This window comes from Acanthaster planci, linkage group LG20 (genome assembly GCF_054643075.1).
Source record: "Acanthaster planci isolate LZ-2023a linkage group LG20, COTS_SCS, whole genome shotgun sequence".
Classification (NCBI taxonomy): domain Eukaryota; kingdom Metazoa; phylum Echinodermata; class Asteroidea; order Valvatida; family Acanthasteridae; genus Acanthaster; species Acanthaster planci.
The window spans coordinates 829,355-849,162 of NC_141796.1; the positions used below are offsets into that span (position 1 = coordinate 829,355).

General features: G+C 42.3%; 1 protein-coding gene across 5 annotated transcripts; it reads left to right on the forward strand.

The window, feature by feature from the left end:
* Positions 1-595: 595 nt before the first annotated feature.
* On the forward strand, positions 596-19,766 carry LOC110975406 (tetraspanin-18B-like). 5 transcript variants are annotated; one of them, XM_022227865.2, is made up of 9 exons: positions 596-753; positions 12,530-12,617; positions 12,963-13,160; positions 13,735-13,809; positions 14,160-14,264; positions 14,502-14,624; positions 15,258-15,455; positions 15,840-15,913; positions 18,281-19,766. In XM_022227865.2, the coding sequence occupies exons 2-8, from the start codon at positions 12,549-12,551 to the stop codon at positions 15,891-15,893; spliced, it is 822 nt and encodes a 273-aa protein (XP_022083557.1). In that variant the 5' UTR covers positions 596-753; positions 12,530-12,548; the 3' UTR covers positions 15,894-15,913; positions 18,281-19,766. The 5 variants fall into 5 exon arrangements, with proteins under 5 accessions (XP_022083557.1, XP_022083554.1, XP_086986582.1 ...); XM_022227862.2 differs by lacking the exon at positions 15,840-15,913 and having other exon boundaries at positions 597-753; XM_087130456.1 differs by lacking the exon at positions 15,840-15,913 and having other exon boundaries at positions 630-753; positions 12,534-12,617.
* Positions 19,767-19,808: the final 42 nt, after the last annotated feature.

Genomic DNA, 19,808 nt, shown 5'->3' on the forward strand with positions numbered 1-19,808 from the left:
GGTACGTGGGTGGATCGGTTTTCACGTCATCAAAATACATACATGTACATGTAGATCTTGCTGGGTAGAAGTGCCTAAAATAACTCAGGAAAGTCGAATAACAAATCTAGCTAGATAAAAGTGATTGTGCTGTGTAGTTCTCGAGATTCTCGCCTGTTGTATACAGTGTCTCATTTTTCTAGGAATATTTCTAAAATTGAGAAATTTCGTGGAAAAAAAGACCAATTGGTCGATTGAAAGTGGAAATATTTTAGTAACCACCTCTCTTAGTAACCACTTTGAGGCTAAATTTCATATTCATGTAGCATTTCTTTTCATGATTCTGTAGTGTTGTTTATTCGGTTCAAGTCTTCTAGAGCACATACAAAGAGTTTCAACGTGATCGTTTGTTAACTTAGTTCAAACGAAGTCTTCAAAATGAGAAGGCTCAACAGAGGACTGGGAAGTTGCTAAGGACAATTCCGTGTGGTTAAGGTTCACGAGGGTCCAGTAAAAAACCGCCGCGCTCGGTCTAAGTGGTTAATTTCCCGAAGTGGAATGGCAGTGAAACATACGTGCACGGAGCACAGTCACTATCGCTCTCAAGGGCACTTGGTATCCGGTGACGTCATTAAGCCCCGCCCTCGCCACTGACGCAAATATTTCGCTCCGAGTGTCCAGTCAGTCAAGTTGCTTTGCTCTGCCACCATTCGTTTGTGGTTTAACCTCCGGTCAACATCTCTCCTGGAACTTTTCGAATCAGTCACCCTAACGGTAAGTTAAAATTTAGGCCTACATGTGTTAACTTTGTGTTTTCTTGACATGTTGCCAGTCCACACCGCGGTTGAAAGCTTCAAGTTCCCTCCCCTTGCCCCCTTCAGTAATGCGACAATGGAGCTGCTTTTGTAAATAAGAACTCGATCGATCGCCTTTCAGTGAAGAGAGAACGACAGAATCGGTCAGGAGAGACGTGCGAGGGTAAAATGTTGCTTATCGACATGTCAAGTGCGCATCTGCAGACTCCGGGCCAATATTCATGTGATATCCGCAAGAGGAAACAACTTTTCTCGTCCTTACTTCAGAAGGGATATGGGCTTAATTGATGGGAAAATTACATACGTAGGAAGACACCCAAAGGCCGTTTGTGTCCCATACTCGTGAAGGGTGGGGCAGATCTTGGAGTGGAGCCATAATGTACACGTATAGAGTGAGTGGCGACATGAGTCGCAATTTTTGGAAACCAACTGAAATGTATGCATCAGTGCACACGCACCATTGCTACACAATAGCCACACGCTCTACTGTACGCATAATGAAAAGGCCATTTTGTTTCCAAACTCTGAAGCTGACGCAGCTGTCCAATTATAGAGCTCTGTCTTGGAGTACCTCAATCGCTGCACTTTATGATCCCATGCCACGCACCAAACTCCCAGATACGGCCAGCCTTGGAAGCGAGACCCCTGCGCATAATCACAGAATCTCGTGTTTCGTCCAAGATTTCGATTTTTTAAAATGCCACTGTAACCAACAACGATTGTTGTGCGTGTACATGCGCTGTGCAGTCTAACGTTCATTTTACAATTTCCAAATTTCAGAGTGCACCCGTTTGATCGAATTATTTCTCTCCTTGTTTAGAAACAATCAGTAGGCCTACATAACGCAAGTATCACCAGAATTCCAGAGTGTAAGTTGTGATATTGCACCCCCTCTCGTGAGAAAAGTAATCATTGACTTTCCTGGGTTGTTCCGGTCGATTTGTAAAATACTATGCATCGCCAAGCGGTCGCTTCTGGAGTGTATTGGGCAAATAGAAATGAACAATTGGGCTTTGTGGGGAGGTTATGACAAATACACACTGTTGGCTCTTGTTCAACAGCAGAAATCCGGGTTTACAAGCGGTGAAATACTATAACCACCTTGCCCGAATGCCTTTTATGGCCGGTTAAACTGTTCCAAGTGGTCATAAAGGTGTAGCGTGAGTCAAGTCCGACTGGTGAGCCAATCTGATAAGCACAACATTCCCCAAGCATTGCCACCAATCACTTAGCAGAAAATGTTACCAGCTAAAATATAATATACGTACATTTCCTATACTTGTGCTTGGATGATATTTTGTTAACAATTTATTGAGCTAATAATTATAGGCAAACACTTTTTCAAGATGGCGTTCTCTACTTTGAAATTACCGCTTTACAGGCAAAAAAGGAGCATTCCAAAAAGTTGCCCATTTCTACATCATAACAATTATTAGTTCAAAGAAACTCATATTGTTTACGAAAAACCTGCATAAATTCATTATGCTTTTACTACAATTTTCACAATTACTCCTATCTGGAAAAATTCCATGTTACCGGCATAAAATTGTTCAAAGAAAAGAAAAGAAATAAAATGTCGTTGTAATACGGCTACTCTGGACAACGGCCAAAGTACAGCCTGTTGCCTGCAAGCCAGGCCAATTATGGTAGTCAATTTTCTATTCTATAAAATGGAGTCCTACATAATTATGAATTTTACTATCAGAAACGTATTGTCTCGCTGCATAGAAACGAAACCATTGTAGACACTGAAGATCTTTAATAATTTGAAACACTGATTTAAAAATCATTGCCGATTTTTCACATTAGTTGGGTGTGATCAGTGCATATGGAACCATGAAGTGGAATTATTGGAGATATTGAAGGAACGAACTCTGAATTCCTTCCTTGTCATCTCATTAACATCGGGGATGGACCAGTCAAATGGATCCGACCTAGATCAATGTTTTTGTCCAGAACTTGTGCATCGGCCATCTTCAGAAACGGTTATTATCGTGGATATATCTTCCTAATGCAAGTCTTCTCTTACATCGCGCTGAAATGAACTTGAGACAATGGTTTCCTGTCTTATTTCTCCCCTCGTGAGGCCCTTGGGTTGTCATCACAGCAGAACGGTTTAGGTTTTTGTTGTTTCGGTGGCCATTGCTAGTCTTGACCTGGGTCAGATGGCTGGTATCCGTCGCCGAGGGCGCAGGACTCATTAAAAGACACGCCTGTCCGATGAGAGATAGGCTTGGTAACAAATTTAGACACCTCCGGCCCATGTGACCTGGCTTGACCTGTTGATTGGTGGCATCAACGCGCACCAAAACCACGGACTAATTTCTGTCCGAAAAAAGTGACGATGTTTGACCTTTAACAGGGTCACGTATAGTACCGTTGGTCGGGCAATTGTTTCCTGAACTTCGTTCTAAAACGCATGCGTTGACAGTTGAGCTGAAGGTCAGCTGCACGGAGACCTAAGCGTGTTTCTGCTCTGTGACATGCTTCTGTTAAATGGATTTAATGTGGTGATCACAGGTTTGTCTAGATCTACAAATATGATAAAAACACACTTAAAATTAACCCTTTTTCAATCATAAAAAGTAGTTATGAATGAGGGCTTACGGATGATTGCATACTTTGTTGATGGCATTCCGATTTTCATTGAGGCAAAACTTCCTCAATTTCGAGAAGTTGTTCCAAGAAGCATTTAAATGCCTTGATTTAGGCTACTTGAGTGGACTCCATGCCTCTTTATTTAAGGTAATCATACATAGTGTTCCTTTAAAAATAAATGAAAACCCGATTTGCCCTTGTGATGAAACTTTTGTCCAACTCTGATTGGTCACGGTGAAATGATCCTTGCTCCAGGTTGAATAAAGAACCTTGCAGCTGTCTTTCGTAATAGGAGCAGAAGACTGCGAGACATGTCATGTTTATGTCCGAAAACGCGTCATGATTATGTAGTTGGTGAGACAGGACGTTGGATTTTATCTTGTCACGTTTTACACGGCGACATTCCATCACACCAGAACAACAGCCTGCATAAAGCGTGTGTACGCTGACGATCCACTGCTCACGTACGTACATGTACAGTGGTACAGTGCACCCGGATTTGCCTACCGCATATGTGCCCATAAACTGAATTCCATTAAATACGTTCTTTTCCATGAACACATTGTTGTCTAAGGAGTCATGCGCTTTAGGCTCGATCAGTAGGTCATTACACTACAGTATTCCTTGCCGATTTGTCCATAAAATTAAAAATAGAAGACAGCTCATCCTGTTTTTCCCAGAATCCAAACCCGAAGTGCGCCTTGCTCACTATATGCAACTTAGAAGCTAGTTGAAAAGAACTTTTAACATGAATTAAGTAACGAATTCCCACTCCTACTAAATTTAAACTTCTTGTTTCTGAATATGCGTTTTTACTCCAATAAGGTGTATGTTTCTGACGAGTTTTTCCCCAAATCCACGGTCACGTCACGGCTCGTTGAAACGACTGTGCCGGTGAAACGATTTTGTTTATGCACACACCAATGACGCATGCATAGCTATTGTGTGGTACCCATGGCGTTATGCATCATTACCACAGCAGCGTGTCGTGGCTCCCGACCAGTGACGGCGTCTGGCATATGAGTAGAATAAGTGTTGTGTAGTGTTGGCCATAAAACACGATGAGAACTGTAAAGTAGCTGACTGGCATTCAGTTGTGTGTTGCAGCCATTTTCTTTGCCTTTAATAATATCAGCGCCATTGTAATCACCTCCAACTAGGTTATCTTTGGGCGTGGAGTAATTTGACAATGCATTTGACCCCTCCTTTTCAACCTGTGTGTCGAAACCAACAAATTGATTTTAACTGGTCTAATGCCGCCTCACTAAGATTGAGTTTCCCTCGGTCTGTCTCGTGCTTTTGTCACGGTAATACTCAAGGCTGTGCTATCTACTTATGCGCTGGCCGTATAACAATAGGCAGTGCAAGGCTCAGACAGGGTGCGCGCGCATGCTTCTGCCCAGAGGTCTCGAAGACTCGATATAGGTACGCGTAGTTTTATTACCAGCATGGACTTGTGTAGATCGTTTATATTGATGAGTTGGGGGGGGGAGTTAGGGGTTGTCTGAAAGCGAGGCTGTAAATGGTGAATAGTGACACACCCAGCGTGGCATTTTGTTATGACAGCGGGGTTGCCGTTGATGCGTGCACGCGGTGACACTGTTGGGCCTCAGTGCTTGTGGGTATCACCGTGTACGTATCCGCGCAAGCGTGAATCATTCTGCGTGTGGAGTCGCGAGAGCACGGACCTCATTTCTTTGCATTTTCTGTTTCCAATCCATTGAAATCCTGACGAAATATCATTCATCGACAAAGCTTGCCACTGAACGGTAAGGCGAGTATAACCATCTTTGTAATGCTTGTCTCTTTTGATTTTTCCTTGCAACATGGCGTGAATGTATTGTTGAGTTGTTTCAATCCTGGAGGAAGGAAAGACGTTTAGACTTTCTGATCCAGATGTCATGGAAGGGACAAAAAGCTCAAAATGAAACAAACAGCGAAATTTGTTTCGTTTGAAGAGTTGTGATTGTATTTACCATATCAAGCAGCGCAAACGCTGAGATGACCAACGAGTTATGTTGCTCAAGCAAGTTGTCTAATCTAAAAAAAAAAGGAAAGAGTTAATCCCGATGAAAGATGTGACGCTAAATTCTTTCCCACAGTTAGTAATCATCGGTAACTTTAGTTAAATCAGTTCTGCTTCAACGAAAATATTGCAGTGCTACATGTAAGCCTTCTGACTGCTACATTGTAATCTAGAGAGAGCCGTCGCAGGCCAACGGTGATACAGGTTGTCTGTATGTCCCGAACATGTGCTATAAAGACCACTGACACAGACTGACTTATGGGTCACTCTCGCTGTCGTGTATATGTAATGCAGCGCACCGGCCAACACATACTGTGGCTTGGATCTAGGAAACCTTGGGCTGCCACACCCGAAAGCACACTGCGACTGCTTCATGACGGAGCACACAACCATGTAAACTCTAACGTTGAGTCGCCAGGTCCATAATTTCGCCGACCATTGTCGAGCCTGATTGGTTTTCACAGTTAAGTGGAGATAATGGGGACCAGGCGACTGTACGGTCACGGACGTCACGAGTTGTGTTTGTCTCCACGGAGGAACATAAATTGAATGATAGAAGAGATGGTTGTTGTGTTAACTTAAGTAGTTAAGCGCCTCTAATGGTGGCATCGAGCCGTCTACTCCCTAGAGGGCTGAGATTTCCTAGAGCCTAGAGTTTCTAGAGTGTTCAGCTGTTATGATCGAGCCCAAAGACTATGGATAATTATAATAAATCAGCGCCTTCCAATGACGACCCTCAACACCGCGCACCTGTATCATTTCTATTATTAGGGCCAGTATGAAATAAAATCGGAATTTTGTTTCGTATTGCCGCATACTTTGTGAACGGTAACTAGATTCATTCAAGATTGTGAATTCCAGTAGCCGTCCATGTCGGCTTCTGCATCACATCTGTAACTGGAAAAAAGGCAGGGCGATTCATATTCCCATTTATGTGTAATTCGGATGCAGTCCTCTTTTTCGTTTGTTGAATGAATTCCCGCGTATAATTTTGTCGCGCTGTCGGATTCATTTTACTGTGGAGAGGAGTCAATATTTCTGTCCGACCTTTTTTGACAAAATGACATTTTCTGTTGGTAATTTGATCAATTTGGGTTTGGCTTACACTCCACAGAAATGACTCTTATTCGAGACCGTCATCTGCTGTGCACGGAGAGACAGTTGCATGTATATTGTGCATGCATAATGTATTCCGTCTGCCGGTTGTTTTTCAAAGAATAATGAGTCCGTTGGCGAGTAATAATGCATGACAAAAATGGAAATGTCAACGGCTTGTGTCACGTGTGTGTCGAGTTTAAAGGTGGCTTTTCTTACGAAACGGCCCAGCGCGCTATTTTGTTTGCAGGAAATGTATGCAAAGATGTTGGCATTGCCTACGGAGTAATATTGAGATATCTGCTTTATTCAGTCGGAGAGTTTGCACCAGAATATCGCCTTGTGAAATTTTTAGTCAGATGTGTTGTCATGGAGAGGAATTACTGCTCGTCATTCGTTGGTTAAAAATTTCTTTTCTTAAATAACAAACGCGAACTTGAATTTGGACCTCTGTGTGAGCACAAGCTTTATTGAGACAAGACCGGAGTGTTTGAGACGCATTAAACGGTACTCAATTTCCATGTAAAATTTTCTCTCGAAATACATTTTTGCCCAACTGACTGACACCTGAAAAGTTAAATGCTTTCAGAATAATGAGTGTTACGTACTTGTATTTGGCCTATGCTCTTAAAATGTGGGGTCTGTTATGCTTCCGCGCTGTGAGTCACGTAAGAACATTTGTAATCCTTCACAGAGGCCGGTAACCCTGGTAATAAATCCGTCAGGAAATCAGAAACTCTTGGCTGGGAGGACGGGGGGAGCGCTTCGACAGCCGTGCCCCAAGGGTGTATGCAGACTCACGAACTTTCCTTGAAGACTGCATGGAAATTTGCACCCCCAATCTAAGTTTTTGTCTTCTCGATTAACTTATTTTGATCACCCACATCCTCAATCACCGTCAGCTTACAGCAATGTTTAAATAAAACTACCTAACCAGAGCTATGCTGAAACAATACAGGCTCATCAATTGTTTTTCCATATGTAAATATTGAAGAGATTCATTTTTTACATTTCGAAATTAAACCCCTCGAATATTTTACATATTCATGAAATGGTAATTAGATTAATTAGAGTACCACGAACGGTTAGTTGTATAAATTACCTTCTTTCAAAGTGGCTGTCCAAGGGTATACAGTTTATAACATGTACATGTACATGAATTAACAGCACACTCCCTAAACACGTACCGCCTGAATATAATAAGCTGTACATTTGCAGAGAGCATTTTGTAGGGTATTGTCTGGTCTAAGAATGGTTGCCATACCCACGGGGCTATTGGCGAGTGACGTCACTTATATTACTTAAAGGGCATGACTCTCGGTTTTGCTGACATTCGCCTTTTAATATTATTACAACTTTATTGTAAGTTTGAAGGATATTACTTTTTTAAAAAGAAAAACCCCTCACATGTTCGTCTGTGTACGTACAGTATGTTCAAATGTGGGCCATCGATTGCAGCTATTTTTGCCACTTTCATATCAGGGATGTGTTTTTTTCTTTTGTTTGAAATCCTTGTAAAATTATCGTAACACTGGAATCACATTTCCTTCAAAGGTCAGTGTTCTGCCATCTAAATGATTGATTCCGTACAGTACGTAGTCAATTGTATCACAAAACAGATGATGTAGGTCTCGCTGCTCCGTGTACGTTCACTTTATTATTGTGAACGTCTTGGTACTAAACACAGACGAGTCTGGCTACAGACTCAGTGTCTGTCCTCGCTAACAATGACATTTATGATCAATAGTATTGATCGGAAGCCGAGGACAGTTTTTTCTTACAGTATTTATTTGATTTATTATAATAACAATCCAATTTTCTGCTTATGAATTAATTGAAGTTTCGCTCTCACATGGTGATAAAATCACCCCTGTTGAAGGTATTAACTTTAAAAGACCCTCCCCCTTTTAGAATACATTGTTTCAGCTACAGAGGTCTTGTGTAGTAGCCATCTTGCAGGGCAAGTCTTTCGTTGCATAGGGACACCTAATTTGTGCGTACCCTGTGGAATAAAAGCACTGGCCCGTAAGATGGCAGCCATTCAAACCCTCTATTTAAACTCAACATTTCAAAGCCTGTGACCAAAGTCTTCCTTTCCGAGCGAGGTCGGTCATCACTTTCACTGTTGAAGGGGAAAAAAAGTTGTTTTTATCAACAGAACCCGCGCAGGTCACTTTTGTGCAAAGCTTAACAAAGCTATACTTCAATACATATCGAAAGGTAAAAAAGAAAATGATTAGACGCCCCCAGAAAACTGGCATTCCTTTTATGAGGCCAGCCAGCGTGTCCCCCCTCAATCACAAAGACGTGACAAACTATGCACCCGCAAAAACCTTGGCCCGCCAAAGCCGCAACTGCACAAAGTCCAGTTCCCGATAGCGAGGTCAAAATATGACGACCAGAAATCTCAAGTTCTTTGCTGGGTTATTTTGCACTTTTTTCTCAGGATGTGATCGCTTCTCTAGCTTTTATGTGCATGACGGGCGTTTATACCATCGAGTAAATCTCTACCCAGAGCCAATGTAGTTTTGTGCATGTACATGTATATTAACATTATGTGTGTAGCAGCTGTTGGGCTTCGTTCGTGTCGTTTCATTTCTTTATATTTCAAGGTCGGTTGAAATTTAAAAATTTACAACCCTGCTTCAAATTAAAAATGCATAGGATGAAAACCTTTCACAATATCAGATCTCTTCAACAGACCACACTCATTTTGCCTACAACTTGTATGGGCGGCCAAATAAAAAAATACCCTTTTGGTTAGTTTTCGATTTTACTTCAAATTCGTTCGAAATGTTTACCGTATGGGGTATTTTTCATTTATCACTTAGTTGTTCGTGTATTATTGCCTGGTGTTTTGATAGCTGCGTGGGATTTTTGGCACTTTGTGAATCACTCTTGTTCATTATTGTACTGACGGCCGGCCATAGTTTTAGCTGCCGCTTGTAGGAAAACACGACGTAAGAAGAGCAGACCTCATAGGCCTACAGGGAAGAAATGAGGCTAGCAATGTATGATTCCGGTTCGACATTTTGGGGGCGGAGCTATAATGACTGCGGCTTGGCAATCGTTTGAGAAATGCTAACGAGCGTTCCGGAGAATGTTCCTATAGGATATGAATCTCAGTGAATTCCAACAAGGTTTCAAAGGGGTGGGGAAAATTTGGAAAAAAAATAAGAATCTGCTTTGGGAATTGAATGCCCCCCCAAAAAAAACCCCGAAAGTTGTCCCTCGTGAATCTCATTCTGAATACAATCAAGATTGATAAGAGGTCGACATTGCTACAAAAGGACTGAAAAAAAAAGAACAGAAGAGAACACCTCATTCCAGAAACTTGGATTTTAACCATTTGCCTATCTGAGCTAGCTTTCGTGGTAGGAAAGTTATTCTGTGGGAAGCTATTATTGTTAGTGAATATTTTGAACAGGCATGACTGCCTGGAATTATGTTCAGAACCTACGGAAATTTCCCAGCTCAGACTTAGAATACATTTTACAGGATTTTCTTTTCCTGCACGAACGAAGTTGCCAAAGTGTTTAATTTGTCTGAGTGACAACGGCGCGTGACGCTCAAAAGAGGGCGTGTAATTTTGCTTGGGAAGGAATGTGCGTCAGAAGCCAGGGCGTTCATCTAGCGAGCTTCTCCACACGGTTCAGATCAAACCACATGCCCCCTTGTAAGCATAGTGAGTAATTTCGGATGGTATTTCGCAAAGAGACGAATGAGGATTATTTGAACTCTCACAAGCGCTGCAGACTTGGGTTGCACGTGTTCTTTCGGATCATGATGCTAACCTGTGGTATCCGGGATATGACACGCACTTTCCGATTTAGGGACCATGACCTGTACTGTGGTTAACAAAATAGGGTTTGGAATGAAACTCGTTTTCTGCGTCTTTGCGGGGTGAAAAAGTACCAGTTAGAGACAAGCAAACTCTGATTTCTACTGGTATCGAGAAGTAAAAGGTTAACGATGGCATTGCGTGGTGGTTTTTAATTCTAGAATTGACTGATTCTCCCACATGTTTATCAAATCCAATGCAATTGTAACAAACTGACCTTGTCCCTGAAAAATATTTGCAGGGAAACCCACTCAAAATTGGTGGGCTCTAGTCATGCGAAAACTCACAAACAAGGTGTCAAAAAAATCAACGAAGTTGGTGCTTTGGTCGCAAATGAGTGACCATTTCATCGACGTGGGCGTAGCTGACCTGCCAGTGCGGTTTGCGCATGACCGTGGCGATGACGTCATGCGCACTAACAGTGGCAACACCATCATACGCAGTGACCGCAACAAAAATGGGGAGCATGTATTGAGACGATGTAGTATTTCCTCCCGTCGCATTGCGTGCGTTACGACTTTTACAGGAGATAGTGAAGTTTAGTAAACAAGCAGACCACAAAATAGCTCAAATTTACTCATTTGGAACGCGTCCATTCTTTGGATCGAGCTTGATTTCCTGCGCTTTCATTATCCATTATATTTTGCGGAAGTTCCGTTTTTTTCTCAGGAATGAGACTAAGCAAAAGTTACATTTTGAACTTGGACGTTTTGTTTTTGTAAATAAGCCACGTCTTGAATGTCCAATATTTGTTATGAGTATTGAACATAAGTATATTTCAGTTTCTTTGCATTTTCTTCATTGCATGGTTGTGTTCATGTGACGCTTGTGACGGGCACATACAATGTTTGCATTAATTTTCTTGTGAAATGACAGAAAAGCAAAAAATGGAGAGGACAAATTGATAATTCAGAGCCGGCGTGAAAAATATTAGTTGTTGTTAACAACAACTGCATTGATCGCTAGTGGCACTTACCGCCAGTGCAGGAAGTGCTGGGCATTCGCCTTGAGCAAAAGCACCCCCTCATCGGTTGAAACGAGCCATGTCGGTCGGAAGTGTTCATTTTCCTGGTAGCGACGCACCCCTATATCATAGTCATAGCATAGCTTCAAATCCTACTTATATCATAGTCGTTTGTGAACCAGCAAAGTGCAGTTCCCGACCAAAGGAGCCACCTTTGCTCGGAAAATTGCGCCCTCTGTTGTTGCAGCTAAGCGCTAATTATGCAAAGATTAGTAAACTGCTGTTGCTGAAGACAATTCCTTCAAAAGTCAGACGATGAAGCTTTCTTACATACACTGTTTGTGCGTCTTTGTTCTCGTCTCCAATGTGTGAAAATCAGTTTGACACCCTTGTAAATTGAGCTGATTGAAGAGTGCCGTCTAGAGGGAGGTACCTCTCCTGGCATTAAGATGTCAATAAAGAAGTTACTCCTAGGTTTATAATTGTTTTCTGTTCATTGCAAATATTTCAAAGAAAGATTTACTCATTGGCTCATTGCCATGTATAGAAAGAGTCACCAAAGAAAGGGAAAAGGGAATTAAAGAAGCAGCAAAACTGTGACGAATTATTCGAGTTGATTTCCTCGTGTATGTGCAGTCTGTTTAGTGCAGCAACGAGCTCTCGGCAAAATCACGCCCCACTTTAGCTTGTGAGAGTGTGAGCATTGAAAACCGAAAGACAGCAAAATGACTTTTGAAATGAAAGAAAAATTGCACCCACGGTTGATATAAACTGGTTTGCAGTGGCGGGGGTTGTAGATATGCACTAAAAATTCCTTCGAGTAAAATTTAAACCCATGGGAGAGTAACCACTTCAGATCTCCCAAACGGGGTTGTTTTTAACCCAGTCCTGAGGACTAGAATTATTGTATTGTTCATTTTTCACCAACAACGTGGGTTAATGTTACCCCATTTTCGTGGTCAAAATACCCGAGCTTAATTTAGACCATCAAAATCGGATTGACAATTGTTGGTCTGTGCCGTTTTCACACTCTGTCTGTGTGAAAATTTAACCCAGGCAAGTGTGTAGTGCATCTACCCTTCAACCACAGTATTCCAAAACCAGGGCAAGGTGAGTGTTTGGAAACTTGACCTTTATTATCGGCGTTTCGGAGAAAGAGCGGGCGGGCAGAACTAATCTTCTAATCCTGTGGTGTTCATCTCTTGGCGCAGATAGTCCTAACCGTCAACCATGGCCAAGCTGGAAGGGTGTGCAAACTGCGCCAAGATTCTTCTGATCGTCTTCAACATCGTCTTTTTCGTGAGTGGCAGCACGTTTATCTCATTATTTCAGCTTTTTTTCTTCTCTGTCTGAATCTTGGCCAAAGAATTTTTTTGGCAAATGTTGCCCAAATTGAATGAGTTAGCACGACCTGTCACAAAATATTGTTTTGAGATTTCAGTTTGGAGATTTCCGGAATTGTTTCTGCCGTTTGTTTGGCGTTGCATTGAAAGTCAAGAAAACAGATGACAGAGGAAAGTTTGAATTTGTTACATTTACATGGAAGTTCTAGATAAACCTTTCATCAATGGATTGCAAAAAAATTCCTTCCAGTTCTATTCTTCTGCCTATTTTTTTTTTCGATATTTGCCACGTAATTTGTAGATTGTCGGTATCGCGCTCCTGGCTGTGGGGATATGGGTGGTGACCAGCCCGTACAACCTCGACATCCTGTCGATCTTAGACAATCCCATCCTAGAGAGCGGTGCCTACTTCATCATCGCCTTGGGTGCCTTCATCTTTGTGGTCAGCTTCCTCGGCTGCTGTGGAGCGTGGATGGAGAACAGACTGATGCTCATCATCGTAAGTAAACCGCACGCCAGGGGTGGCAGGTTAGAACTCACGTAGGATCCAGGACCAAAACTTTGGGGAAGGATTCATTAGCATGTTGTGCTAGAGTGGTGGTCAATGGACTGCTAGCAATGCGCTCCTCGGTTCGCACGGTCAGTCCCTGGCACACGCGCGGTTGAACTACGACGCTTGTGGCTTCATTGGCTTTAGACTGGATAACCTGTCCTGGACTTCAGGGATGGGGGATTATCTGGATAATGAGACGAAGTGACAGAATCTGTGTCACGTCTCATGAGGACTTTTTGTACGTGCCAGGACAGGCAATGGGTCCCTTAGTGTTACCTAATTAATATGTATATTGCTATTAAATAACCATGTTTAAATGCACATTTCCAGTCGATTAAGTACTATACGCATTTGTAAAGTTCGAATAACGACCGTTTGTAGACGACTCTTCGAGTTTCCCTGGTAACATGTGCACAAAATGCATCCGGGGTACCAGCCAGAATCCGCTAGTCCTTTAATGGCTACTCAGTTCTGAACTTAAATTGACACCTAATTACTAAACCTTTGTTTCTCGTTTCAGTACTTCATCATTGTCCTGCTGATCTTCATCGCACAACTTATCGGTTGCGCTGTCATCATCGCTTACAAAGACAAGGTACATCGTCAGTTACGCCAAAAAATGGGTCCTGTCAGCGTCCTCTTTTAAGTATTTTCCAAACAAAATGCTGTATTGATTATATCTTTGAACTGTTTCACTGCAAAAAGCCTTCTTCTAAATACCCTCTTGGTTTTAGTTGGTAAACATGCTTGAATAATCAACACGTTTAGAGTTTTGATGGATCGGGCTTAGCTATCGAACACATGCTAAAAAATCTGACAACTAGTGTGCAACGCCCAAACGTGTTTAAAAAAATGGTAAGGTTGTGTTTACGATTAATTGGTCGTGCATGCCAACATTTTTGTGAGGCTTGATAATTTGGCAGTTTCTCTTCGCATTCTTGGCAGGTGGATGCCTTTGTGACGAACCAACTGCGCAAAACTATGAACAACTACGAGGGCGAGGCTGCTGAAAACAAGTACAGCCAGGGCTGGAACGCCCTCCAGGTTTTGGTGAGCGGTCGAGCCCCAAGGATGAGACAGTTTGGTATTTTGAAAAACGGGAAGGTCATTCGGGAACAAAGCGCGCCTATGACCTCGGACCCACTTCATTGTGGGCATGCGCTGTTGGAACACGGAACTGGCTCATTATGTGGTTACGGTTGGAGAAAGACAAAGTGACCTCCTTTTGAATATTCAGATTTGCAGAGAATTATTCTAAATCATTTGAGCTGGCTGTTCTTTTTCCAGCTTGAGTGCTGTGGTACTAACAACTACACAGACTGGATGGACACACCCTGGTATGGCAACAACACGAACATCATGGTGGGCGGGCAATCTCTCAAGCCGGAGTGGCCTGCAACTTGTTGTAAGGTAGGTGGAGCCGGCAAGAGAGAAGGGGGGTGGAAGTATGCTCGAAAGACACAAATCCTCACTCAACTGGGAGAGAGTTTCTTCAGTAGCATGCTGCTAATGTAAAAACTGAATGTTAAGACTAGATTCAACCCTTGAATGGCGCATCCCGATTTTGCCTGGTACCCAGGTCGTCTTTTGTGCTCACATGTAACGGCGGCAAACTGCATATTCAGCGGTCGACAAACTGAACCCTGGGGCATTTTTGTCTCAGTAGTGCACGAATAGCAAATAATCTGCGATGTGTACATAACGTTTTGTACGTTTCGAAATTTCAAAGGGGGAGGAGACCCGCGGGACGGAAAACAGCTTTTTGGCACGTCCCTCCTCTCCTCTGTACAACGATTGTGAACCTAAAGGAAGCAGTGTGCAGTTAATTTATGCTAATAGTAAGCTAAATCTGCATCTTGACTAGGCAGGGTCATTCGAGAACAAAGTACTACTGCGAGTCGCTGTACGGTCGCGGTGATTGGACAGACCTCGCGCGCGTTCAGCTGTTCTCGAATGACCCCTGAACGCGCTTCATTCGGGGGCACGCGCTGTAACTGCACGGCTTATTGTTTCGATTGTCTTTGCCCATTCGGCGTGCCGCAGGTGGACAACAACCTGGTGGTGTTCGAGGGCAAGTACCCAACGCCCAACAACTTGACCTACTGCTATGGCGTGGGTGTGAACGAGATGACGCGGGACATGTACCTCAACACGGAAGGCTGTTACCAAGCCTTCGAGGACTGGGTCAAGAGTCGCGCCCTCTACATCGGTGGCGTCGGACTGGGCCTGGCTTTCCTAGAGGTAAGTTGAATAAAAACACCATAAATGTTGGGGTCCCCCTTTCGGGAATTGTTTTCCCCAAGGCAGAGGTGGGAAATTTAGAAAAAAAAGTGCGCAGAAGTGTTTTAATTCTCTTTCTCCTGTTTTTTGGTCACAAAATAGCGCCCTCTGTGTTTGCAATTAGAAGCCAATGGAAAGTATTTGGTTTTGCTACACGAAGTGACAGTAAACAAAAAATTGGACAAAATTGATTTCATATGTGCAGTTTGTGATATCCAATTCTTGTTGATAAACTCAACTCGTATTTCCATCTTCGATAATGAATTTTTATTATGGTATTGTGTCCTTTAAAGTAGCATCATTATGAGTTGTTATGTTATCTCGACCTCAAATAATTTTACACAGATAATGGGGATGGTTCTGTCCATGTGCCTGGTCATCATTTTTAAGAAACAGTAAAAACGATTGAGATGAAAATGGTGAGGTTCGATGGCATGGATGTAGTGTTGATGTATACCGCCATGTTTGCTTGCATTTTCCCAACTCCGGGGATTTTTTGTTTTTTGTTTTTGTTTTTGTTTTTTTGCACAGCTGTGCAATACGGGCGATTCACAATAGTGCGCCTCCAAGAGTTTGCAACGCGTTGACCAATCACAGAGCGCGACGTCTGTCGACCCTTTCACAGTGCGCATTGGGTCGACAGATTCCGCGCATTGTGATTGGCCAACGCGTTGCAAACTCTTGGAGGCGCATTATTAAGTAGAGTAGAAGTAACCATTACTGCAAGGAAAGCTGCGGCAACGAAGCGGTACTGCGTTCAGGGAGCGTCTGATCTTTTTTGCATAATAGTCTGGTTCCGGAAGAACAGAACGATATCTTCTTGTTCTTGCAACCATGATCTCTTTCGAGATTGACAACAGGTACCGACTGTGCATGCCGTTGAGGCCCAACGTGTAAATCGCTTCCACCTTCTTTTTCCCGCCAAATTTGCCCCCCAAACAGGTCATGGGAATGATTCTGTCATTGAGCCTGTGCCAAGCAATCAGTTGGAAATCCAACTAGATTATTTGTCCAGTTTGACAAATGACGGTGAGATTAAAAACTGGCGGGTGTGTCGATCTGAAACATGCATGGCCACTTGGCATGAATTACAAAAACATTCTTGGGCATGTCGAATAAAGAAAAACTCTCCACCTATGACAGGACGACTAGACCCAAATCAATATCATTTCGAGCTTTAAACTTAGTAGCAGTTAACTCCACGATGTATACAAAAAACGGAGTATCTTTGAAATGAAAAGCGAGGGCGCAGCTAAAAGTTTTGGGCAGTTTCGTCTTTCCCAGATTTTGCCGAAGAATTAAACCCTTGAAAAACATTTTTAAGTTCTTGAATCTTGTTTGTTTGTATATGACGAGGATTACAAAACAGGTAGAATGCGATAATGCACTTGTGATCATGATCAATCAACAACATGTATACGCATGGTAGTCTTGACAGCTTAATGAGCCCAAGCTGGACCAAGAGAAGGCGCAGGTTCCCTAGCAACGCAAGCTCCTTTGGTAGAGACGGCCCTTTGCTGGTTCTCAAATGACTATGAAATGCACGCGTCACGGTTGCGTTGCTACCAACGAAACGAACAGTCACATCTGAACATGGCTCCCTTCAACTGATGAGGTGGTGCCTCTGTTTAAGCCGGCAAAGAACCAGGCTTTTTCGGACGGTTTCATTGCTGGGGGCTGGCTCTGCCCCAGAGAACTTGGCTGTCACACGCTCGATCTTTCTGATATTATTTTGACGTTCATGTAAAAAAATTCACATGTACATGTATGACATTTAAATACCATGCAATTTTGATTGTTATAGTCATTGCAGTTAGTGGCCTTACGCGTGTCGGCCCACGTGTATCGAGCACAGTTACAGTTTTTAGATGACCTTCCTTAGAAACATTTGGCGTTCGCGAGAACGATTTGGTTGAAATTCACAAAATTGGTGTAGGAATGACTGCAATATGTTGCTTGCAAACTTCTTTGGGCGCAGTGCGAGAAATACACTGCGACATTATCGGAGGAAATGTCGAGATAGCTGATTGTACGCCCTCTCGCGGCTCTTAAGGGTTTTAGCCCATTTTAAAGTGATGCCGCTTTGTTTAAAAACCACGCAGCAGACTCATAGAGAGGTCCTGCATGGCAGCCATTTTGCCGGTAAGAGCTTTTATTCCACAGGGATCCACATGAATAGACCTTTTGTGTTTTCCCTCCGCGACAAAAGATGGCTGCCACGCAGATCTCTATTTGTGCATGAGTATCGCGGAATGTGTCAATGCATTTGGAATTCTAATTTTGCATGAATGTTTGGTCTTGTTGGCTCCTTTGTTGAATAAGTAAGGTTTACTTTGATGGTGACTCAAAAAGAAGAAAAATGCAGGGATATGAGAGATCGATGTAGTTCTGCTCCTTTGCATGTGTTCGCAAGACTCCAAGCTTTGTAAAAAAGTTGAACTCGACCAGAGAAGTGAGGTTGCCTTATTTGCTAGCACATTACACTATCGTTCACAAATTAGTACTTATGCACGCCCCCCCCCCAAAAAAATCAAGGTTTTTAGGGCGCTGTTGTGTATAATAATTGGGCTTTTTATCCGAGAACGGTACCCTCAAATCTTATGAAAAATAGGTTCAAAATGCAACTCTGCAAATTCTGAAAGCGTTTTCATCTTAAAAAGCGATAGAGAGAGAGAGGAAAAGACCTTGGTGCCAGAAAATGCTCCTTGACCTTTTTGAAGCATGGCAGACACAACAATATTTTCGACGAGTGGACTGAAATATTTGTTTCCTTCCATTCCTTACAGATCTTCTCCATGGTGTTTGCCATTTGTGTCTGCAGAGGCGCTGGCAAGGACGATTAAGCGGGGGGAGAAATATCAAGATGGCGCCTTAGCAACCACACGTCATTTCAAAAAGCTGCTGGCTGAAACTCGCGAGCCGAATTCCCTCTTCACTTTTGCCCAGGGCACACTCACTGTTTTAAGCAAAGCGAAGCGTTAGCATTCTGTAAAATCACAAACGTCAATGTATAGCTGAAACGAGAAGCGCAGATTTCAGTTCAAATGAACGTAATTTCTTTCCTGGTTGTGGCAGCTTTTTTGATAAGACGTTTTAAGGTCACATGGTCACACCGCCGCGTGCAAAGCTGCGTACCAATCATGCTGCATTTCTCGTGAGGGCAAAGTCCTCGTGCGCACCCGTACAACTTCAAAACAAGGAAGACGGGGTACTAGACGTACAATTGCGGGTCGTTAAAAACATCAATGTTTAGCCCAAATGCCGCATGATTGGAACGCATCTGTCATGAAAAACCTCAAACGTGAAATATGTTTAGGCTATTCCACGGTATGTGAATATTATATGGTAGTTAAAAATTATTGAGTTTTAAAATGAATTTTAAATTGGAAATAAAAACAGATGTTAAGCCACAAGGCATAATCACTTTGCAAATGTACGTAATTTTAATTTGGCAGCATTCCACAACGGATTTTGATTGTTTCATCTCGAATAGGGGTGTTTTCGGACTGTTCCATTTCTCAAAGGGTTATGGACGACTCCTTCGTTATGAACTCTTGTAACGATTTTTCTGTTTGAACAAATATTTAGAGGCTTATTTGTAAACATCAACATCTATATAAACTTAATTATCACTGTATTTTACTAAATAGCAATTTTGTCATCAAATGAAAGAGGCTTTTTAAAATCAAGAAACAATGATACATTGATTTGAAGTCCTGAGAAACTGAAAGATGCAAATAAATATTCGACACTGCATGAATATTTAAGAGACTAAATCTGAACAATTAGAATGACTCTACAGGAATTATGAATATTTATGCATGACATGCATATTCAGGATCCGGGAGCACTTCAAGGAGTGTCTTGTTTCTTCTTTGCATTATCACCAATTTTTCAATTATCAACACAGCAGTCTCATATTAGGGTAGCTTTAAACGCTGCAAGGAAAAAAAAGAAACAAAGAATACGGTAGTAGGAATATAGATAATGCAATGCATGCTTACAGTTAAAATTTGTATGAGGTTGTCGATTATGGTACATGTATGCATATTTTTACAGTTTTAAAATGTGTATATAGTCCTTTGAATGCATGTGACGCGTAAAAATGAGGCTGGAAAAAAGAATGATGTCAGTCATATTTTTGGCGTGATCTTGGACACAGTGAGGTCCATATTTGTATATTTCATCCATATCCTAACTTAGATGTCATGATCTGAAGCTAACACGTGTGGGTAGCTATGCAGGGGGAATAACATCATTAAGTTTACACAAGGCCAAATGGTACTTGGAGTTTTTGTTATTATGGGCACCGAG